Source organism: Gracilinanus agilis, chromosome 2 (assembly GCF_016433145.1).
Source record: "Gracilinanus agilis isolate LMUSP501 chromosome 2, AgileGrace, whole genome shotgun sequence".
Classification (NCBI taxonomy): domain Eukaryota; kingdom Metazoa; phylum Chordata; class Mammalia; order Didelphimorphia; family Didelphidae; genus Gracilinanus; species Gracilinanus agilis.
In genome coordinates, this window is record NC_058131.1 from 694,733,282 (window position 1) to 694,755,894 (window position 22,613).

General features: G+C 64.7%; 1 protein-coding gene across 1 annotated transcript in view; it reads left to right on the forward strand.

Moving 5' to 3' along the window:
* The window catches only part of ADAM8 (ADAM metallopeptidase domain 8), a 22,562-nt gene extending 247 nt beyond the window's left edge, over positions 1-22,315 (forward strand). The window contains exons 2-24 of the mRNA XM_044660301.1: positions 3,571-3,686; positions 5,279-5,355; positions 5,459-5,540; positions 5,630-5,706; positions 6,118-6,307; positions 7,010-7,075; positions 7,156-7,224; positions 7,319-7,488; positions 8,352-8,433; positions 8,967-9,115; positions 9,623-9,806; positions 10,274-10,363; positions 12,346-12,535; positions 14,021-14,093; positions 14,250-14,415; positions 14,867-14,944; positions 18,533-18,617; positions 19,103-19,214; positions 19,546-19,699; positions 19,907-19,960; positions 20,467-20,517; positions 21,117-21,191; positions 21,351-22,315. Of these exons, the coding sequence (XP_044516236.1) occupies positions 3,571-3,686; positions 5,279-5,355; positions 5,459-5,540; positions 5,630-5,706; positions 6,118-6,307; positions 7,010-7,075; positions 7,156-7,224; positions 7,319-7,488; positions 8,352-8,433; positions 8,967-9,115; positions 9,623-9,806; positions 10,274-10,363; positions 12,346-12,535; positions 14,021-14,093; positions 14,250-14,415; positions 14,867-14,944; positions 18,533-18,617; positions 19,103-19,214; positions 19,546-19,699; positions 19,907-19,960; positions 20,467-20,517; positions 21,117-21,191; positions 21,351-21,407 (2,447 nt within the window). The 3' untranslated portion in view covers positions 21,408-22,315. The remainder of the gene's footprint in view (positions 1-3,570; positions 3,687-5,278; positions 5,356-5,458; positions 5,541-5,629; positions 5,707-6,117; positions 6,308-7,009; positions 7,076-7,155; positions 7,225-7,318; positions 7,489-8,351; positions 8,434-8,966; positions 9,116-9,622; positions 9,807-10,273; positions 10,364-12,345; positions 12,536-14,020; positions 14,094-14,249; positions 14,416-14,866; positions 14,945-18,532; positions 18,618-19,102; positions 19,215-19,545; positions 19,700-19,906; positions 19,961-20,466; positions 20,518-21,116; positions 21,192-21,350) is intronic.
* The last annotated feature ends 298 nt before the right edge of the window (positions 22,316-22,613 follow it).

The following is a 22,613-nucleotide window of genomic DNA, read 5'->3' on the forward strand; positions in this document are numbered from 1 at the left end:
AAGCGCCCCGGGGCTCCCCGGTGGGCGGGGGGGGGGGGGGGGGGTCGGGGAAGGGAAGGGCGGGAGCGGGGGAGCCCGCCCGGGCGCTGGGAAGCCACTCGGACCGCGGGATCTTCTCCGCCGGCGGGGCCGGGAACGGAGGGGAAGGGCCCCTCCTGGGGCCTGGAGCCGTGACTAACCGCCGTGAATCATCCCGGGAGGCTTCGGGGCTGAGCCGAGGGATGAAGGGAGGGAGCGCTGGCCGGATCCCGCTGGGCCCCGGGGACCTTGGCCAAGTCACTGCCCTCCCGGAGGCAGGCGGCCCCCTCCTCTGAGCCCTGAGGAGCCGGGAGCGACTTCCCCCTCGAGGGGAGGATGGAGAGGTAGCCCGAGGGCGGGGGATGGGCCCTACTGGCTGTGGTCGCTGCCGGTTCCTCTTCCCCAGCTGTGGGTAAGGCAATACCAGGGCGTGGTCTGGCCTAGTGTAGACAAGTGACTCCCCCAAGGCCACACAGCCAGCACAGGTTGGGATGCCCCTCGGGACTGGGCCGCTGGGAGCTCCAGCCACAAAGATGAGCTGGGCTACAGCTGAGTAAACTGAGGCCCAGAGACACTTCTGTGACTTAGGACTTGGCCCCAATGCCTCCGGGAAGCGCCTGGGCTTCTGGGAACTGAGCAGGGAAGGGGGGGCCACTGCCGCCCGCCCAGCCTCCTTGCCAGAGACACAGAGACACAGACAGAGACAGACACAGAGACAGAGACAGTCAGAGACAGAGACAGAAAAGGCCCGCCTCTCTGTTTCCTCTCCCAGGAGGGTTCTAGGAGGTTAGCCCAGGAGAGGGCCCTCACCCAGGCCAACCACTGCATCCCATGTGTAGGGAAACTGAGGCTGCAAGAGGAGGGAGAGACTGGGGGTCCAGTGTGGGGGATGGGGCGGGTCTGCTCTCCAGTTTGAGCCCTCTCTGTGCCCTGTCTTGGGACTTACGATGGCCTGCGGAGTCCAGGCATTGTGCCAAGCGCTGGATGCATACGCCTGTGGGGGAGCGAGGCCAACGTATAACTTCTCCCATTTTGCAGATGAGGAAGCTGAGGCCCAGGAAATGGCAGGATGTCAGTTGGAAAGGACCTAAGAGACCTTTATCTGGTCCAGCTTGTACCTGCCCATAAGGGCCCTCTGCCTCATAGCCAGCACATTGTAGGCCTCTCGGGATGATGGGCAGCCCCCTCCCGCCCTTCCCCTCTGGGACTGCTCCCAGCTCTTCTCTCTGGGCTCTTTCCCAGCCTCTTCTCCGGGGGTCTGGGTCCAGGGCTTTGGGCTGGTGCCCCATGATGCTTTGGGCCAGAGGCAGCCCTGGCCTGGCCTGAGGACTTCCCCGGAGACTTGCCCAACCAGCCAGAGGCAGCTCTGCTGACCCTCAGCCCACCTGCCTTGGCCCCGCTCTGTGTCCTGGCCCTGCGTGGCCCCTGTAAGCCCCGGAGAATGGTCGTGGCCTGTTCCAGAAGTCTCCCAGCTTCCGTCTCTTCTTCACAGAAAGCTCCAGGGCTCTGGGCCTACGTCCCCTGGGAGGCTTCAGCCTTCCCATCCACACCCTCATGGCAACTGGGACAGCCACCACGTTATCCAGCTGCCCAGCCACAGGCATTCCCTAGGCACCCCCAAAGTGCCAGCAGTGTTAGGTGTCTGGAGACAGCCCAGCATCCTGCCCTCAGGGGGCTCCTTTGGAGGCAGGAGGTGGGAGAATCTGGGTGTGTGTTCAGATAACGAAGTACAAAATATAGGCCGAGATGGGGTGGGAGAGTCCCTGACTAATGGCAGCAGGACAGGCTTCCTGTAGGAGGTAGCCTTCGGAGCCAGGAGTAGTTCAGGCATGAGGAGGGCCTGCCCGGGAGTGGGGTATCCGAGCATTAGAGGAGGGAGGGGTAAGAAGTGAAATCAACCAGAAATGTGACAGAGGAAATCTACAAGGGAGGAAGTTGATTAAAGGCAGAGGTGAAATTGATAAGAGATAAGGCATGAGGGAAACTGACAGACCACCAGCCCATCTGGATGTGGTGGAATGAATGATAGTGAGGGGTCCATGCAGGAACTGGGAAGCCTGGCTTAATTCCATGAGAACATTGCACCCTGGACAGAGAGAGGGAGACCTCTTCTTTCTCTGGGGTGCGTGTGAGTAGTGGTCTTCCTCAGCTCCCACCTCGGGGACCCTTTGGGGTGTCAGCCACTGAAGTAGTCAGAAAGACCAAATCTTGAGTCGGGATAAGAGCTCAACATTTGGCTGCCACATAGCAAAGCTCTGGGACTCTGGGAACGGTGCCTCTGGGAGAATGCTCGGCCAAAGACGACCCTGAACCTTTGGGGGGAGCAAAGGGCAGGGAAATGTGATCGATTCACTCTCCGATGGCTAAAGGACAGCAAACCTGGGAGTTCCAAAAGCTCAGATGACAGGGGGGGCCGGTTTGGGCAGACAGGAGGGAGAAGCCCTGAGCACAGCTGTGCAGTAGAGGTAGAGAGGAGTCAGGACCCCCACTGGAAGGACTCACTTCCTCTGCAAAGTGAGAGGTTTCTGCTCTTCCCTGGGGGGAGGGGGCACTTCCAGGTTTGCTGTCCCACTTACTTCCTCTGCATTTCTGATTCTGCCCTTGGAGAGGAGGGGAGGGACAGCCCAGCCCAGCCCAGAGTGCCCTGGGTTAGTCGGTTGTTAGTCCTGGATGCTGGTACTCCTCCTGTCCCAGAGAGAACCAGCAGCAAATGCTCTGAGTCCTCCAGCCTGGAGGAGGGAGGCCAAGCAGCCTCCTCTGTGCCCCGAGGACCTGCTTTTCCCTCCTGGGAAAAGCCTCCCTGCCCAGGAAAGGAATGTGGCCCTGCAGGATTGGGTGGGGGGCATGAAACAGAACGGGGTGGGGAGGGGAGGTATCTGGGTGTCCCTGAAATTCCCTGGGTCTGGGCCAGGGCCCAGGTCTGTCTAGCGGGGCTTCCGGCAAGGGGCTTGGCTGCTTCACCAGCTTGTCAGCTGCCTTGGGCACGATGGTGAGCCGGGGAGGGAGACAGAGTGAGTGAGTGCGTATCAGTCTGGGCAGGTGGGCAGAGCCCTGGCCCCGGGGGAGGGTGGAGCTGCACTGAAGGTGGCTCCTTGGGCTCTGGGCAGCCCCGAGGTGGCCACTCTCCTCTTCCGGGCTGCTGGGGCCTCCCCACATTCCTCTGGGCTGCAGCCTTCCCTTTCTCACTGCCTCAGCATTCAGCTTCCGCAGAGGCACCGGTTGGCACGGGCTCTGGGCCAAGGAGGTTAGACTCCATTCGGGCTCTTGGAGCTGAGGTCGGCGGCCGTGGGAGGCCCAGAGCCCGAGTGGGAAGGTTCAGAGGCGCTGCAGTGCTGATGACCTGGGCTAGGGAGGATGCTGGGGCTGCAAGGGAAGTGGGGGAGAGGAAACTGGGCCCCCGTGAGCCGCCCACCCTGCTCCTGCCCTGAGCTTCGGTCCTCAGGAAGCAGACGGAGAAGATGCCCACTGTGGGCCATGCTTGTCCCAGGCTGAGGCAGCTGCAGCTCTGCCCCTGCCCCCTCTGCATCTTAATCTGTGCCCTCCTCTCTCCAGGCCTCTCTGCCCACCCGCCTCAGCCCGGCCCCCTGGCCCACGTGGAACAGTATGAGATTGTGTATCCGCTGCGGCTGCCTGGGCCCAGGACCCGGAGAGACCTCTCCTCGCCCCCAGTAAGTGTCCTAGTGTTCTGGGCCCCGAGGCAGCCGGCCTGGGATCCTGCCCTGAGCGCCCTCTGCCCCGCAGTCCTGGGGCTGCTGGGGCCTCAGCTGCCCAGTTCAAGGGACTCCTCTGGGGTCCTTCCGCTTGGGCTGGAATTCAGAATTCTGCATGTCCCTGGCTGGGGGCGGCTTTGCCCCTGAAGAGAAGGTTTAGCTAGAAGTCTGGGGTGGCATCGCTCAGTCTTACCCCCTGAAATCGGCAGCATTTTCTGCAATCGGGGGGGCAGGTGGGATGGTGGCAGGACTGGCCAGGTCTCTGCCCCCAGGAGTCGGACATCCAGGATCCAGGCCCCCCTTGTTTTCTGCTGCTGTGCCCTGGCGCCTTTCTCTTGTAGCAGCTGGGCCAGGAGGTTGGGCATGGGGAGTCTGCCTTCGTCCCAGCAGATAAGACCGAGGCAGCACTTAGTAAACTCCTGCCATGCCCTGAGTACTGTGCCAGGCCCTGGGGGAGACCTGGCACTGCCCTGCCCCGGTGACTAGGTGGCTGGAAGCTCCTCGAGGGCAGGGATGATCTTGGCTTCTCTTTGGATCCCTGGCAGCTCGCCTGAGGCCCGGGCACCGAGAACCAAGGACAGCTCTGTCCCTAGGCCTCCTGGCCTCCTGCACTGCCCCGAGCCATAGGCTGGAGGCCCACATCCTGGCCGTCTTTGTGCCCCCTCCCTGGGATCCCTTTATAGGCTAGCTGATGGGCACTCATGAGTGGCTTCTTTGAAGTCTCCCGGGTAGGACAGGGGAATTCTGCAGGCCTCCTGCCCCCACGTGCGGGCACCTCCACAGCTGGTCTTTCCTGCCCTCCACTCTGCCTTGGCAGTCTCCTCTGTACCCTGGGGACAGCCAACCCCAACCCAGGCCAGCCAGGGCTCATGGGCATGCGCCGTCCTACCTCCAGGTGAAGGCCCCTTCTGGCTCAGAAGGCTCCCTGGGCACCGGCTGGAGGCCACCTCCCTGCCCAGAGGGCTCCTCCTGGGAGCAGGCGCTGGCCTTCCGCCTCCCTCCCTGGCACTGCCCTCTCCCAGGGAGAGGCCGAAGCAGTTCTCTGAGAACGAGTCCCTTCTCTGTCTGGCCTGGCGCCCTGCCCACAGCTGGCCCGGAGCTGGGCATAGGAGGCGATGAGGGCCCTGGGGGTGCCTCTCCAGCTTCCCTCTTTTCGTCTTCCCAGAAGGGTAGTTGTCCGTTGAAGCGGCAAAGTCCTGAGCCAGACTCCAGGCTTTCTCCCTCCAAGCCCGCCTCTTCCAGGCAGAGGCCCTGGGCTGCCCCTCTCCCAAGGGCCCCGGCCAGGAGTCAGAAGGGGCCTCGGCCCACCCTGGAGGGGCGATGGAGGGCAGGGCGCCCTGGCAGGCCTGGGTTTGGGCGGGAGAGCCGCAGACTTCCACGGGCTGAGCCCCAGGAGGAAGCTCTGTGTGTGTCCCACGTGAGCAGGGGGCCATCCAGGTCCAGACCCGGGCTGGCCTCGTTCCCATGAATCCCCCATCTCTGCCCGGCCCGTGCCAGGGCGGGTGGGCACTCCGGGCCTCACGAAGGCCGGGTCTCTCTTTCCTGCTCAGACCGCGTACCCGGAGAGCCTCCGCTACGTCCTGCCTCTGAAAGGCAACAACTTCACCCTGCACCTGCGCAGGAACAGGTGGGTGGGTGCCCGGAGCTCGGAGAGGTGGGAGCCCCCCGGCAGGGCGGGCACGGGGAGAGGGCAGGGAGGGGAGCCGAGCCAGCCGCTCGCTGTCTTGCAGGGACCTGACGGGGGCCAACTACACGGAGACCTACAGCTTGGCCGACGGCACCGAGGTGACCGAGCAGCCCGATGAGCTCCAGGTAGGGAGGTGGGGACAGGGAAGGGCCGTGGGGGCCGGGCTGGGGAGCCTCCCCTGACCCTCTGTCTCTTCTTCCCGCTGCCCGTCCAGGACCATTGCTTCTACCAGGGCCACGTTGAGGGGCATCAGGACTCGGCAGCCAGTATCAGCGCCTGCCAGGGAATCAGGTCGGTCCCTCGGGGAAGGCCCGTGTCCTCTGGGGTCCTGGTGGGGACCTCCCCGCCTCCAGTGGGAGTAACCGGGGCTCTGAATGGCTTCACTCCTTGCGACTCCCCTGAGTGTTAAGTGGAGGAAAGGGTACTGCGCCCATTTTGCAGACGACGAGACTGAGGCCCGGGGCAGAGGAGCGCCGGACGTAGGCCGTGTTCCCCGCAGCCCATAAGATGTTCTAAACAAATCGCAGCCCCGGTGGCCACCCCTGCCAGAAGCCGGCACATCCCTCCCTCTCGTCCCCAGTGTCTGCAGCCTCTCTTGGGGCGGCCTTGAGCCCTCCCCGCTCCCCAGGGTGCCCAGGAAGGGCCCTGGCAGCTGGGGCCGGACCCCCTGGCAGGAAGTGGATGTCGGGTCTCTCCTTGCAGGGGCTTCTTCCAGACAGGCTCCACCATCCACCTCGTTGAGCCCCTGCAGGGCGCTGGCCACGAGGGCAGACACGCCGTGTACAGAGCGGAGCAGCTCGCGGAGAAGCCCGTGACGTGCGGCGTCAGCAACACCACCCTGGAGGAGGACCTGGAAGCCAAGATGGCGGCCGCCCAGAAGCCACGCAACTGGGTGAGATCCTGGACGGGGAGGCTCAGGGCAGAGAGCCAGGCCCAGGCCGGCTGCAGCAATCCCTGCGCCCTCCTCACTGGGCAGCCTGGGAGCTGGTCTCGGGTTCAAATCCTGGTGGTGACCCCCAGCAAGTCCCTTCTCCTCTTCCTGGGCCTCAGTTTCCCCTCCGTCAAATGAGGGAATTGGGCCAGCTGGACATCTGGACGGGTTTCGAGAGAGAGAGGCGCGAGTGCCATCTGTAGACAGTCTGAGGCTGCCCAGTCAGAGGCAGAGAGGGGCGTCCTGGACACCTGGGGCCCCGGCCAGAGGAGGGGCTGCCTCCCCGGCCCGGGAACCTGGGCTTTCTCTTTGCTCTGGCTGACAGCTAGAAGGGCCAGTGAGGGACGCGTCCAGGCCCTTGACCAGGAGGGCCTCTGAACGGGAGCAAGCGCCGGGCCGGGCGCCTCGGTGCCCATTTCTAGGCCGGGGTTGGGGACACGGAGGGAGCGGAGGGTGCCCAGGCCCCTCACTTTACGGAGGGTGAAGGGGCCAAGCAGAGACGCCAGAGCAGCAGGATTTGAACCCGGGCCTCTGGGCAGCTCACCTACCATGACCGAAGGCAGCGCAAGGGCTCCCCTGGGCCAGGGGAAGGTGGGGGATTGGCGGAGGACGCGGCCGCAGGCCTTCCCTCTATTTGGAGCTCGGGCCCTTGTTTCTCCTCAGAAATCGGGGGCCGTCTCGAGGGAGACCCGCTACGTGGAGCTCTTTGTGGTGGTGGATCATGCCGAGGTGAGAGGGGGGAGGAGGCGACGCTCCCCCGGGGTGGGGTCTGGGGGAGATGCTCACCGGGGGACGCTTTCCTCCCCCAGTGGGTGAAGATTGGGAGCCGCCAGGCCGTACGGAGTCGGGTGAAGGAGATCGTGAACCACGTGGACAGGGTGAGCTCCTTATGGGGAGGGGCCCAGAGTCCATTTCCCACAAGCCCGGCGTGGGCCGAGGTTCCGACGGCGCTTCGTACCCCCGCCCTCGCAGCTCTACCAGGAGCTCAATTTCCGTGTGGTCCTCATTGGCCTGGAGATGTGGAACTCGGGCGACCAGGCCCACGTCAGCAGCAGCCCCGAAGCCACGCTGGACAACTTCCTCAGGTGGCGAAGCCAAGTGCTCGTCCCCCGAAAGAAGCACGACAACGCCCAGCTGATCACGTGAGTGCCGGGCCGGCCCGAGACACGGAGGGCGATGAGGGGCCTGTGGCCGGGGGGGGGGGGCCGCCCCGTGGCCTTCTGGCTCTGCGCCCGCCTCGGGGGTCTGGAGAGTCTCCAGGCAGGTGCTGCCAGAACTTCCCCCCGGCTGGGAGGAGGAGAGTCTGGTGAGGGGAGACTCCCGAGGCCCAGACAGGAGCGTCCTGCGAGACTGCGGTCCAGAGTGGAGAGGACGAGGCTGCGGCTGGGGGAGCCCAAGGCAGAGAAGGAGACGCCCAGAGATCGCCGCTGAATTCGGGCAGGGTGCTGGCGCCCTCGGGTGGGGAAGGGCCGGAGACAAGAGAACGTTTGTAAAAAGGGGGTCATCGAGAAGTATCGAGGCAAGAGCTTTGCCAACCTGAAGGTGGCCGTTTCCGTGGCTCCGGGAGGGCTGGCGACGCGACGCCACGTCACCCACCGCGCCCGTTCTCGTAGTGAATGACTCAAACCTTCGCCTGGAAGTTGGTGGGTGGGCCCCGCTCTCTCTGGCACCTTGGGGTGCTGAGGCTTTCCACGGCTCCTTGGGCCTCCTCCAGGCCTCCTGGGCAGGAGGTCTGTGGTAAGAGGTCCGTCCACCTGGCCTCCGCCCGTTGCCAAAGAGCATGCGGCCCGAGGTGTCGTGGGGCAGGCGGCCTCCTCTCGAGGGAAAGGTGGCCCTTTGAGAGTGGCCGGAAGCTGGGCGGGAGGAGAGAGGACCGACTGCAGCTCGGATGGGGAGGGAGGGGGCCACCGAGCGCCAGACCTCCAGGAGGAGGAGTTCAGGCGTGGCCATCGCTGCCTTCCCGGGCCCCGGACTCATGGGGTGTCACTGATAACCTCTCTCCTAGGGGTGTGGATTTTGAAAAAACAACAGTGGGGCTGGCCAGAGTGGCCTCCATGTGCAGCGCCGGCTCAGGGGCTGTGAACCAGGTGAGTGTCTGGGAGGGAGCCTGAAAAGCGAGGCCTCGCCTGCTCAAGGCTTGTGAGTGGGGGGGCAGCTGGGCGGCTCAGTGGATGGAGAGCCAGGCCTAGAGACGGGAGGTCCTGGGTTCAAATCCGGCCTCAGACCCTTCCCGGCTGTGTGACCCTGGGCAAGTCACTTGACCCCCGTGGCCCACCCTTAGCACTCAAGAGGGAAGGTGAGGGGTTAAAAATAAAAAAGACTTGAGCGGGTGCACGTTGGGTGAGGCGAGCGTCGACGTCCCTGTTTCTGGGTCCAGCGTGGCGTCCGTGGGGGATGTTCTCTGAAGGAGGGAAGGGAGCTGCGACTTCCGTGAATGGCTTCTCTCCCCTGCCCAATGGAGCCTGAAGGGCAGGTTCCCTGGTTCGTCCCCGGACCCCCCCCCCCCCGCCCCCGGCAGGCAGTTCAATGGAAGAGAAGAGGCCTGAGGGACCCCCAGCTCCGAGAGAGGGGCCAGGCTGTGTGCCAAGGCCTCCCTCCCTCCCTCTCTTCTCCCCTGGAGGACCACAATGACAATCCAATCGGAGTGGCATCGACCATAGCTCACGAGATGGGACACAACCTTGGCATGGACCACGACGAGAGCATCCCCGGCTGCTACTGTCACGCGCCCAGTCGGAATGGAGGCTGCATCATGGCGGCCAGTCTCAGGTAGGGCAGGCCGCAAGCTTGCCTCCATGGGGATGGCGAGGCTGAGCGGCCCCTCCTCCGCCCCGTTGTGGGGGAGGCCAGCGGCTCTGACCTCAGGGCTGTCCGGCTGCTTCCGCGCCCCCCCTCCCCCCCGCCATTGGCAGAGATTTCCTCTCGTCGGGTGGCGCTCCCGAGGACCTAGAGAATTGGCCTAGATGGCAAGCCCGGCCCATCTCCCGTTGCCAGCCGGGCACGGTCTACTCAGAGCCCAGACTAGGGCTGCCCCTGCCCCAGGCTCATCCGGAAGCAGAGGCAGGCCCTCCTCGCGGTTCGGAGCCTCGGGGGAAGATCCAGTTTCTCGAAGGGTCCTACCCCCAGGCCAGGCCAGACGTGGCCGTTTCCAGGCTGGGGCTCCCCAGGCCAGGCTTGCCCAGGGACCCCCCCCACTCCCCCTGCCCGCCCCTGAGGGTGCGTGAGCTCTGTGACCGCACCTGGGCCTCCCCGGCCGGGTTCCCTCCTCTCTGGCAGCGCCATCTTCCCCAGAACGTTCAGCTCCTGCAGCAGGCACAACCTGGAGACGTTCGTCGGCAGTAACATCTTCCAGGCGAGCTGCTTGACGAACTCCCCGAAGCTGGACGACATCTACGGAGGCCCCGTGTGTGGAAACAAGTTTGTGGAGCGAGGCGAAGAGTGCGACTGCGGCGCCCCAGAGGTGCGTGGGCAGGCCGGGCCGAGCGTCACCGCCGGGCGCCCTCCTGTCCGGCCTGCGCCCCAGCGCTAGTTGGGAAGGTCATCAGCGGGAGGCTTCCATCCGGCCTTTAGAGGCTCCCCAGCAGTCGGGCAGAGCCGGACGCCAGGAGCTCCGGCACAGGGCAGGCTCCCTGTCGAAGGAGGGCCGCCGGGGGCCCGGCCCGGGGCTCCTCCCTCCCACCTCTTGTCAGGGCCTGTGCCTGGCGCCCGGCGTCAGCCTCGTCCAGCGGACGTTTCCTGGCCCCGAAGGCCATGTTGGAGGGCACGGAGGAGGGTTTCTAAAGCTGGGGGGGGGGCCTCGGGGGCCAGAATTCAGGTCAGGGCATTGTTGGGGGGCTTCTCGCCGGAGAGCCCTGGCACGAATTTAGGAAGCTGCCACGTGCCACGTGCCACGGGCCTCTCAGGCTCGCGCCTCTTTCTTTGTGGCAGGAGTGCACAAACCACTGCTGTAACGCCACCACATGCAGACTGGCCACGGGCGCCACGTGTGCTCACGGAGAATGTTGCCACGACTGCCAGGTAAGGAGGCCTCTGTGGCCAGCATCCATCCATGCAGAGGCCTTGCACATCCAGGGACGCGCGGGGAGCGATGAGAATAGGGAAGGTGGGGTCTGGGGATACACAGGTGGAGGCCCCCACCTCTCCCCAGAAAAGTCGAGGCACGCAGCTTTAGAGGCGGCCGTAGATGGCTGCTGGGAAGGAAGGGAAGGAGAAGGAAGCCTGTGCCTAGCTAGGGGCAAGCATGGCCCACGGACAGGCCCGCCCGGAGACCCCCCGAGAGCCCGGGGTTCGACCTTCAGGGGAGAAGACGTGGGCTTCTCCACTTTGGGCTTCAGTCGGCGTCATCCCACCCGCCCGCCTGCCCACAGTTTGGTCCAGGGGAGGCGGTCAGCCTCCTTGCTCAGCCTCAGCCTCGCCCCGGCTGGTCCCCTACTCTTCTTCCCGGGCCTCATCCCTTCCTTCTGTCCTGTGGGCACGTTGTGGGAAAGTCAGGCCTCTTGGGCCACCCCCGGGACGTCCCCTCCAGACTGCGGCCCTTCATCCTCGGCCCTCCTGTGACTCCAGGCAGTCCTGGCTTGCAGCCACTGGGCTAGTCCAGAGCTGCCTTTGCTCTGAGCCCTTGAAGGCTCCCTCTCCTCCCTCCTCCTGCCCGAGGGAGCAGCCGTCCCCTCGTGCCATCCTTCTCCAATGGCCTCGCCCCGCTGGGCTAGTGAGGGCCGGCTCCCTGGCCCAGCCCGGCCCAGCCTCTTCTCTGGTCCATTCTGCTCTTCTGGGGCCAGGCCTGCCTCTTCCTGTCTCCTGGGAGGCTCCGGGTCTTCTTCCTGTTGGCTCAGTAGGGGCATGTGTGTAGGCATTTCTCTCCTCCTTCGCCAGCCTCTGAGCAGACACTCTGCTTCTGCCCTTCGTGCCACGGCCACTACAAGGAGAGGGAGCGGGCATTTCATTGTGGCACCCGTGCGGGGCTTTTCCCAGCAGTCCTGGGGGTGGCGCCTCTGAGAAACTGAGGAGGCGGCCTAGGGGGCACGGGGGCGAGGGAGGGGGCAGAGGCAGGGGCGACCCAGAGCTTACAAAGCTGGGCGCGAAGGTCTGAAAGGAAGCTGCTGCCTCCCCCAGACAGAGAGGAGCTCAGGGTACATACAGGGCACGATCTGGATTGTTCCGTTTGGAGCAGGTGGCCATCAGGTCCGAGAGGGGCAGGGAGGGAGGACCGGCCACCCCCAAGAGATGATCGTGGGGCCGTGGGGAGGGGGAGAGAGACGGAAGGGACTCGGCACAGAGCCGGGGGCAAGGGCTGGGGAGAGAGAGAAACCAAGAGGACCCAGGGCAGGGGGGCAGCGGGGTGGCACAGGGATTGGGTGCAGACGCTTCCTAGCCGTGTGACCCTGGGAAAGTCACTTCAGCCCCATCGCCTGGCCCTTGCCACTCCTCTGCCTCGGAACCAATTCAGTGCCGAGCCTAAGACAGAAGGTGAGGGTTTATTGGGGGGGGGGGATGCAGCGCACAGGATGGAGGCCAGCGAGGCTGAGAACGGAGAGAAAGGCCTCGAACGCCACAGCAGAGTCAGGAGACGTGGGGGACGTGAAAAGGAAAGCTGTCAATAAACACCCAACAAGCATTTATTAGACGCCTGCTGCGTGCCAGGCCCCTGGCTAAGACTCTACAGGTCTCCCACTTCATGGAGGAGCCAGTGTGGGAAGAACTACCCAGGACGAGTCGGAGCCCAGATGGGCCCGGGGGCTTCAGGGAGAGATGGGCCGAGACGAGTCGCAGGGGGTTAAGGCAGGGGCTGATGGGGTCTCGCTGCCCACAGCCACGTGGCATCCATTCAGAGGAGAGGGGGCTCCGGACGGGGCTGTGGAAACCCCTTGGCAGGGCTGCTGGCAGGTGAAGGAAAAGCCAGTGGCTGGTGGGAGGACACAGAACCGGGCGAAGACTTTGGGGACAGTTGAGGAGGCTGAGGCAGCCCCGGCATGCCCGTGTCTACACTGGCATCCATTCAGGTGATGCAGGCTGGCGAGACCTGCCGCGAGGCTCAGGATGACTGTGACCTGCCCGAGTACTGCGACGGCCAGCGGGGCGAGTGTCCGGAGGACGTCTTCCGAGAAAACGGCTCTCCTTGCCCGGATGGTTACTGTTACAACGGGGCCTGTCCGACGTACCAGCGGCAGTGCCAGGCCCTCTGGGGCACAGGTGAGCCGGAGAGTGCGGGCGGGCTTCCCGCCGAGGGGCTGAGCCAGGCCGCTCCTGTGCCCGCTCGGGCTGGCGAGGGAAGATGGGGCTCTTCCGGGTCCGAGTGCGTGCCAAGGCCTCGGCGAAGGGTGCGAGGAAAGAGCTCCGCAGACGTGTCGGCCCAGGACGTGGGGAAGTTAAAAAGGAATCCACGTTCCAGGAGTGAGGCCAGGGGTGGCCGGGGGAAGGGAGGGGAGGACACAGAGGGCCCCGTGGCGGCTCCGTAGACGCGGCTCGCTCGGGCCTTTTTTTCCTGCCGAGAATGACCCCCGGGCTGGAGATGCCAGGCACAAGGCGGGGAGCTCACAGGGATTAGGGCCAGCCGGGTGAGCAGGTCAGACTAAGGCCTGGAGGATGGGAACCCCAAAGGAGCCCCCGGAAAGTGGGGGAGGAGGTCCTAAAGGGCTGGAGAAGGGCGAGGGGCCTGGCCGGCCACCCGAGGTAGAGAACGGAAGAGCGCGGTCTGCAGGCCTTAAACTGACCCGCGCCCTGGCAGCACTCTCGGCGTTCTGGGAGCCGTGAGAAAGGGGAGCAGCCGTCGGTTGGCCAGAGAGCACCAGCCAGCACCCGCCCCGTCCGCCATCAGGATCACAAGGCCCTCGGGCCGTGGCAGGGTCATAGAGTGGGTGCCACGTCGGTTGTCCAAAAGTCTTTCTGCCCTTCTGTGGGCCTGAGGAAGACCAGGGGGCTGGTGTGGACAGAACGGAATGGGGGGCCCCAAGTGGAAGGAGGGAGCCCTGCCGTGCACGGAGTGCCGTGCACAGAGTGCCGCGCGGGACCTGGGCTGGACCACTTTTTTCTCCGTGGCACGAATGAGTAGACCTGAGAGCGAAGTCTCCCTCGAGAGAGCCCTGAAGTTGTTGAGGCCCTAACCTGTGTTACCATCCCCTTGTACAGATGAGGAAACTGAGGGGTGCTTATGGGCTCAGGCCATGGGACCGGCCCAAAATGCACAGCTGGAGTCAGACTTAGGAGAGCCGGACTGGAAGAGATCTGGGGGCTTTAGTGGACCGTTTCGGGCCGGAGCCACTGAACAACACGGATGTGCTTTGGGGCTGCGTGTGAGCAGGAGGCGAGGGGGGCCCCGTCTTCTTGTGGGCTCCAGTGCCCTGAACAGCTGGGGAGTGGCCAGAAGAGGGTGCCAGTGATCCGGCTGGCTGGAGGGAACGTTCAGCCTAGAGGACACAAGAGCCATGTTTGGGGACTCCCTTGTTGGCCTCGGCCCCAGAGGAATGATGGAGGGCACATCCCGCCCGAGACAAGCTGGCACAGAGGGGGCAGAGGCATCTCTGCCCAGATGGGGGTGCCAGGGGCTTTCTGGTTCAGCTCACCTTGGAGAGCTCCCTTCCAGCTCTTAGATCTGCTCCACACCAAGAAGTGGGCCCTTTGATGCCCCCTTTTGCCCCTCGCCTGATCCCGGCCTGCCTCCTCTCCCTCCCCTGGCAGGTGTCTACGTGGCCTCCGATAAGTGCTTCTCGCTCCACGTCCAGCCGAGATGCTCGGCCTCATCCCGAGGGAGGTGAGTCTGGAACGAGGGCCCCCGTGGCAGCCACACCCCACACGAGATCAGCCGGGAGGCCCCAGCCGGGAGGCCCCACCCGGGAGCTGCTGGGGCAGTCGAGGCAGGGAGGGGAGGGAATCCCGGCCCCCTCGAATGGAAGGGCTCGTCCCGCAGCTTCGACAAGTGTGGGGTCCTCCATTGCGCCGGAGTGACGAGCACCAACAGGGCCTACTGCACCATCACTCTGGTCAACCGGGTGCCGTGCACCGTGATGGCAAAGGGGGAAGACAATGAGCCTTTCGAGAAGGTGGCCACCGGGACCAAGTGCGGCGAGCGGATGGTGAGCCGGCCCCGAGAGGGGGGCGGGGTGGAGAGAGCCTCGGGACCTCGGGCTGGGGACAGGGCAGCATTGGTGCCGGACTCACTCCAGCTCTGACCTCATCTGGGAGGCCAGCGCTGGACGTTAAAATCACGCCCATTTGAGAGGTGAGAAAACTGGGGCGGGCAGGCAGCCGTTAAGAGTGCTTTGGCCCAGGTCCCAGCCAGCCATGGGTCTGAGGCCTGATTCAAAGTCCAGGCTCCGCCTCTTTTTCCCTGACAAAATCGCAGTATTCAGAACCACAAGTAGCCACTCTGAGAGGGAAAAGACTTGGCCACAGGCACTGAGCCCCTTGGCACAAATATGTGGCCTGTAGCCTCCTCTGTCTGTCCAGCGGTGGGGCCTGGCCCATCCTGGGCGCTTCCTCCCTCAGCGCACCTGCCCCTCTCATCTTCCCCTCTTCTCCCTCTAGGTTTGCTACGACGGGCTCTGCCAGGACCTCCGAGTCTACGGGGCCAAGAACTGCTCCAGCCAGTGCAGCGACCACGGGGTGAGTTTCACGCACACGTGCGGCGTCTGTGGCAGAGACAGAGACTGTCCTGTCCGGGGAGTCCCAGGGCCTCCTCCATGTGGCTCCTGCTCGTGGCAGCCTCCTCTCCCTCTTTCCCCCCGGCCACACTGCCCTCTAGGCTTTGGTCTCAGGTGACCCGCCAGCCTTCCTCCCCTCTCCCCCTCCTCCTCCTCGGCCCACTGCCCGCCGCCGCTCCGTCTTCTGTGCCCGCTTGGGGCAGGGACACGCCGTTGGCTGAGATTCTTCCTCGGCCGTCCACGCTCCGGAGTAGATGTCTCAAACCCCAGCCAAAGGCTTCCCCACCGCCTCCGCCTCGGGCCCGGCATCTCAAACGGGCCCCGTTGGGCGGCAGATCTCTCTGAGCCGCTCCCTCCTGGCCACCTTCCATCTCCAGAGTCCGGCCACATTGAACGAGGCCCCGGAAGCCTTCTTTGGAGTTACGGCCACGTCCCGACGGGGCCGGTTTCTGAGACGTCCCTCGACGTGAATGTCGGTGACGTCCTCATCGGGACGCTCCTCGGAAGGCCCAGGCGGCCGAGGCGGCCTTAGCTTTGCGCGGACGCCGTTGCTGGGGTCCAGTCGCCCTCCTGGCTCGGACCATCTCCCTCCTCCCTTTCCTAGTCTTCTCCATCGCTTTGAGCACACGCCGTTCCCTAATCGACGGGCGCCCCCTTAATTCCGGCTTCTGGCTGCTCTCGGTGCTTTAGCCCGGCCTCTTCCTCGGCTCTCTCTGGGGCCCAGGCTCAGCAGTGGCCCAAGTGGCCCATGATGGTGGCACCACCGACACAACGGGGTGGGCCCCTCCGTTGGCCTTTTGGCCAGAGAGAAGCTGGAGTTCCTCCCTTGGGAGCCGCCCGTTCATCCTCTTTGACCTCCTGCCAGCGGGGGAACGACTGTTCTCTCTTCCACATCTGCCCCGGTTGCCTGTATCTCTCGGAAGGGCGCGCGCCCGCCCTTCATCAGCCTCTCTCCTTGCACACGGCCCCACCAGCCATTTCTTTCCTCGTCTTGGTTGTGCGCACGGGGGAACGTTCTGGAATCAAAGCTGCCCATAGTGTCCCCGGTGGCCCTTGCTTCGCTTGCTCTGGAACCCTTCTTTCCCCGGAGGCGATCGGCCTTTCCCCGGGTTTCGGGCCATCTTCTCCTTGTGCCGTGTGGCTTTCCCGGCGTGTTCCGGGGAGTCCCAGGACCCGGCTCTTTCCCACCTCCATTTTCTCGGATCGCGTGGGCGGCTGTTCCCCTCCTCTCTAGAACACTCGAGATCTGCTGAGCCCTCTGGTCTCCGTTCATTATTTCTCTTGTGCTTCGTGACCGCTTTTCCCTCCGCCGAGTTGTTTGTTCCCGGGTCGCCTTCGCTCTTCGCCTGGCTCTCCCCTCGCCCTCCTTTAAGGCGGGGCCCCGTCTCTTCTTTGGGGCAGACGGGCTCCGTTTTGTCGCAGCTTCCCTCCGCACCATCTTCCCAGGCTCCTCTGACTCGGTCCTGGTCATCGTCTCTAAGAGTAGAGCAACAAGCTCTGCCATCCCTGGAGCTCACCAGGCAACGGGCAGGGGGCTGCGCTCGTCCCGTGGCCTGGGCCCTGCGCTCTTCGGTTTCTCGCGAATACTCAGGCTTTGAGCCGTCCTCCTCCACCTGGCCTTGCATCTTGTCCTCGTGGCCCTCGCTCCCTGTGGCGGCGGCGGCGGCGGCGGCCCCTGAGCGAGGAGTCGCCACTGCCGCCAGCCTTTAGTGTCTTCTCCCCTTGGAGGACGAGCAGGTCCCCCGGGCCTGTGCCCACCCTCCCTTCACCGGGAAGGTTCTCCTCTGCCGCGTCCTCGACACGTCTTCGTCTTGGTGTCTCGTGTTCTGCGGCATCTCGGGAACATGCCAGAATTCTCGGCTTCCCGGACTAGCCCTTCTCCCCTTTCCAGGCTCAGACCCTGTTTACTGCTTCTCCTTCACCCGTCCTAGCATCTTCTCCTGAAGCCAAGGCAGCCTGGGGGAGCCCCAGTAGATAGAATGCTGGCCATGGAGGCAGGAAGAACCGAGTTCGAATCCAGACTCAGATGCTTGTTAGCTCTGCGGTCCTAGGCAAGTCACTTCACGTCTGTCTAGTTTTCTGTAAACTGTAAACTGGGGGTCACAGTGGCACCTGCGTGCCGAGGCTGCTGTTGCGAAGATCAAACGAGATGATCTCTGCCGAGTGCTTAGCCCAGTCCCTGGCACGAAGCAGGCGCTCAGAACATCCTTCCCGACAGGTGCGCCTCGGGTCCAGGCAGCCGGTGCCATCCCATCCGTTACCGTTGGGCATTCCTGCTCTGCTGAGCTCCCCCTGCGGTGTGCCCGAGGCAGGCCGAGCGGTCTCGGAGGCCCTTGGGACTGCGGGCCCTGCAGGCCTCCTTCGGCGCCTCCGGGATTCTTGGTCCGGCTACTCAGCGGCCGAGCCCGAGCCTGCCAACGGGCAGACGGTCTGCTGCTGGGCCTGGACCCCAAGCCTTGGCGGCCTCGCGGGCCGTGGCAAGAGTCCGAGCGCAGCGACACGGAGGCATTGGAAGAGGGGCTCAGTGGGAGGCTTTCCACAATCCCAGCTCCTTGAATGCGAAGCTCTCTAGGGGTCATCACGCCTCGGGTCAGTGGCGGCTGATCCCCATTTGTACAGAGGAGTCACCGGGGCCCCCAAAGCGAAGAGATCTGGATTTGGGGCTCCCTCTGCTGGTCCTCCTCCGTCGCTCCTTCTGGTCTCTTCTCCCTCTGTACGGCTTCACTTGGCGAGCGCGTCGGCTCTCATGGATTTCACGGCCGTCTTGATGTTGACGGGGCAGCTGCGTGGCTCAGCTTCCCGGCTTCAAATCTGGCCTCGTACATTTCCTAGCTGTGTGACCCTGGTCAAGTCACTTCATCGTGTTTGCCTCAAGAGAAGGAACTTTGTTGAAGTAAATGGCGAACCTCTCGTTGCTTTGTCAAGAAAGGCGCGCGATTCTCCAGTCTCCCTTTTCTGCGTCCACGAGACGTCTTAGACTCCAGAGGCCCCAACCAGAACTCGGGAGTTTGCCCGCAAAGCGTCTCTGTCACTAGCGGGCACCCCGTGCCCAGTAGGGTGGCCTCTGGATTTCCCCTCCTCCCCTCTGGTGTAGGCCCTCATCGCCTCCCAGCCGGGCTGTCCCCCTGCCTCACTTCAGCCTCCGTTCGGCCACTGCAGGGACTTTTCTACAGCTCAGGGTGGACACTCGCAGGACTTCAGGGGCTCTCTGTCTTCTCCAAGCTGCTCCATCTGGCATTCAAGGCCCTTCCCGGGCTGGCCCTCCTCCCTTTCTCATCCTTTCCCCCCCGGCATGTTCTCTGGGCTCCTGGCCAGCCCCAAGGCCTAGAACACCCCCTGCCCTCTCGCTGAAATCCGCCTCCTCCTCCAGGAAGCCTTTGCCTGGGAGCTCCGTGTGAGCGGGGCCTGGCACCCAGTGGGCGCTCACTAAATGCTTACGGACTGGCCAGAGTCCGGTGTAGCAGCTCTCGGAGGCGACGCCAAGTGCGGCACGTGCCTGGCGGGCCTGGGCCCGCGTTCAGCCTCCGGTGCTCTGCTCGTGCCGTTACAGGTTTGCAACCACAAGAGGGAATGCCACTGTGATCCGGGCTGGGCTCCGCCGGACTGCCGACACAGAGCGACGGACGCGGCCCCAGGTAGTGAGGCCCGGCGAATTTAGGGCCGCTTTGGGCTGGGGCCTCCCACGAGCAAAGGCCTGCGACCAGGGAGCAGGCGCCAGGCAGGCCGCCTCGAGGCAGCCCGGGACGGGCCTGGGCATGGTCCGCGGTGAGCCCGAGCAGCCAGCAGTGGCCGTCCCACCATCCCCCACCCCCCGAGCCGCCAGCACCACGCGGACGGGCCTGCTGTCTCAGTGTCTGTGGGGCAGAGCGGGGAGCAGAGTGGGCACCGATACCCCGGGGGGCCTGGAGGGCTGCGGGAGGTCAAGGGAACGCCCAAGATGGAGGAGGAGGCCACCGAGGGGGTGCCGCATAGGCCGGCCCCAGCTCTTGTGCTCTCTGCCTTGATTCTGGCGGGTCAACGCGCAAGGGCAGAGATGGCCTCCGCCGTCCCGGGCGCAGAGGGTTTGCCTTAAAGCACCAGGCCCACGGGAGGTGCCTCCACACTCGCTTCTCCCCCCAAGGGGCCCGAGGGGTGCTGGTGGGCGTTCTGGTGACTGGAGCCGTCCTGGTCTTGCTTGTCGGCGTGGCCTTCGTGCTCTGCAGGCGCCGCACGCTGCCCCCCATCCAGAAGAGGTGAGGACCACTTGGGGCCCTGTGGCTTTGGCCAGGGGGAGGAGAGGGGAAACCGGGGACCTCCCCAGGGGGCGGTGTGGGGAGAGAAGCCAGGAAGTTCCTGGTGAGTGACCTTGGACAAGTCACGTCCCCTGGCTGAGCCTCAGAGGAATGTTTCCCAGCGACGCCCCTGCTTCTCAGGCCCTTGGGGTGGGGGTCTGGGACACGCGGCTACACACGTGCCTGTGTCTTGGTGTGTGCTCGCATGTGCTCACGTGAGGGGAGGGTGCCTGGGGCCTAAACGCAATCAAGGCCTCCACTCAGCCCAGCTTTCGCCCTTCACCTCCCTCAGGAGAATCGCCACCCAAAGTCCTTCTGGCCTGGCCAATCCCTTGTTCCGAGAGGGCGGCTGCAAGGCCCCGGGGCCGAGCTCTCCTCCCCTGCCTGCTGCCCAGCACCCAAATCCGCCCTTGGATCCCGGAGTCCCTAAACAACCGCCCCCTGTGGTGAGTCGAGCCAGGAGGGCACAGATGTGGAGTGGGGGCCTCTGGAGGAGCCATTTGGGCCGGGGCCCCCGATTTCCTGGTGCAGGGAGGGCCTGGCACCGAGCCCCTCCTTCCCAGGAGAGAAGATCGTGCCGAATCCAGACCAGCCGTTGCGATGCCCGAGCCCCCTGGAGCACATGTTCTGACCCTCCCTCCTCTCTCCTCCAGCCTCCTGCAGCGGCCTTCAAAGTGCCCGTGTACACCAAGCAGGCTCCCCCGCCGGTGAGCCATGAGAGCGGCTCGGAGCAGCCGTGGCCAGGCGGCCTCTCTGATAAAAGCTGGCAGAGGGTACCGGAGGGGCTCGACCTTCCTCGGGGAGGGCCTGATCGTCAGAAGCGGAAATAATCCAGCCGTCCCTGGTCCCCAGGGGGGCCCCTAAAGACACGGAGAGCCTGGACTTGCCCAAGGGCCCGTGTGGAATGTGCACGTGGCACCCACGGCCCCTGCTCAGGGCAGCTTCCCTGCGTGGCCCGTCTGAGCTTTAGTGGGAGCTCTCCACGAGTCATCAGCCCCCCTCGTGGTGCAGAATGGGCAGCCCCATCATTGGGCTCAGATCTGTGGCCAGGAGAAGCTTGCCAAAAAGGGCAGGCCGGGGTCACAGCCAGCCAGCCAGTGCCCGTCCACGCCAGCAGCTCAGGCCCACGGGAGGGCGAAGCTGGGGGGGTGGGGAGCGGGTAGAGTCCGGATGGCTCAGCTGCTCCCTAATGCCATTCTCTCCTCTCCCTCAGAGCAAGCCTGCAGCACCCAGCAAACCCCTGCCTGAGCTAAAGCCCAAGCAGGTGAGGTGAACACCGAGCAAACCCATTGGGGCGCAGCTCCCAGGCTGTAAGGAAAGCCTTGGAGCTGGCACCGTGCCTGGGCAGACGCTGTCTTGGTCTTCTCCGATTCCCCCAGACCAAAGCCTTCTGGGCCTGCAAGGAGCAGCGGCCCTGCCCACTCTAGCTTTGCTCACTGGGGACCAGGGCGGACCCAGGCGCCCTCTCTGATCCACCCTTCCTGGTCTCGTGTCGGGGTGGGAGGGCATAAACAGAACCAACTTCTGACATCTTCCTCCAGGGCGTCTCAGGCCGCCCAGCCCCAGTGCCAGGCTCAAAGCTGCCTCCTTCTTTCTGCCCACCTTGGAGAGGTTACACTAGCCTAGCCCTACCTGGCCCAAGGATTCCTTCCCTCAGTTGGGGGCTGTCCTGGCCCTCTCTGGGGCCAGATGTGGGCCCAGGACCTCCCACGCCCAGGCCCGGAGCTCTGAGCCACTGGCTACGGCCCCGTCCACCTTCCCTGCTGGGATTGGCTGCACCCTCGGGCCCTGGGCGCTGTCTGGGGGAGTTGGCCCGGCAAAGGTGGCGAGAAATTCTTCAAGGGTTCTGACTGTGCCTTTCAGGTGGTCAAGCCGACGTCTAGCCCTCCCCCACCACCTCCGCCTGTGAAACCCCCAGCTGCTGCCTCAAAGCCTCAGGTAAGCTGCCCTGGGGAGCTGTCGATGCCACCTGGGTTAGCTGTAGAAAGTCCCGGGCACGGGAGGTGCCGTCACAGCCTGCCCGGAATGGCCGGGGCCCAATGTGGGGGACTAAGGTGTGGAACACGCCCTTCCCTCTTTGCCCTTTCTTTTCCTAAGGGAGCTGCTCCCAGGGTACCGCTGATGCCGCCAGTCCAGGTGACTGGAAGGAGGTGACTGGAAGGAAACCGGGGCTGCTCGGGCAAACGCTGGCATAGCTTGTTGCTTCGATGGTTCCCCAAGCCCTGGCAGGCCAGGATGGTGACACGTGTCACAATCAATCATTTGCAAAGCAGGTGTCGGGGTGGCTTCCTCTGGGGCTGTGAGATGGGCTGACTGGCTGTCCCTGCCCCCCCCCCTCCCCCAACATCTGTCTCTGGAGCACCAGGGCCTTCCAGAGAAGACAGGAGGAAGCCAGTCCTGCCAACATGGCTGTGCCGCCATTTTTCTGCATCGCTGAGCCTTCCCCCGTTCTTCCCGTGGAGGCTTTGGGACTCCTTGCAGCTGGAGGACTCGTGCCCCGTGCCCCGAACCAGCGCTTGGCCCGTGTGGGGTCAGAGCCAAGGGGCCCTCGTGTCTGCCATGCCCAGGGATTTGGGAAAGTCACTTCCTCCCACGTCTCCAAGGGACATTGGGGTGGCTCTCCCTCCCCCTCGGGTGGGCCGAGCACCGGCGGAGGAGCGTGGCGCCCTCCGGTCATTCCAAGTGGTCCCCAGCAGGCCTCGGTGTCTGCCAGGCATCAGCCCCCGGGTCAGGGGCAGCCAGGAAGAGTGCTCCAGCCGGCCTGGCCTCTCCCCCCACTTCCTCGAGGCTGCTGGAAAGCCGCCCCCAACCCGCTTGGCCCAGGGGCTCTGCTCATCCCTGGCCTGTGTCTGCCTCCCGCTTGGGGATAACAGTCTGCCGGCTTCAGCTGAAGCTGCTTCTCTCCAGTCTTGGCTGCCGAGGCTGCTGCATGTTGGGGTTCGAGTTATTCTGGGCGTCGGCTGGCTGGGGGGCCCGGAAAACTCCCGGATGGTGACCCATCCGAGCCATTGTGCCATCTGGCCGGTGGCCGGCTGGGAATAAAGTACTTGGAAGCCCTTGTGCCTGCCCGGCTTCCTCTCTCCTTCTGGGTGAGCCCAGGCGAGTCCCGTGCTGCCTCTGGGTGCTGGGGGCCTCCAAGGGAAGCGGGCGGCCGCCTGAAGCCATGGGGGGCTCCCGGGGATTGCGGCCAGGCGCGGCAGAGCCCACGGATCGCCACCGTGGGCTTGGGGCTCGCCCAGGCCGGTGGGGGAGACACTGGGGAGGACGGACTGCCGCCAAGGGGCGTGACAGAGCCGGAGAGGAACCGGGCGGACAGCTCGAGGAGGCTGAAGAAATGACCATCTGACAAACGGGGAGAGG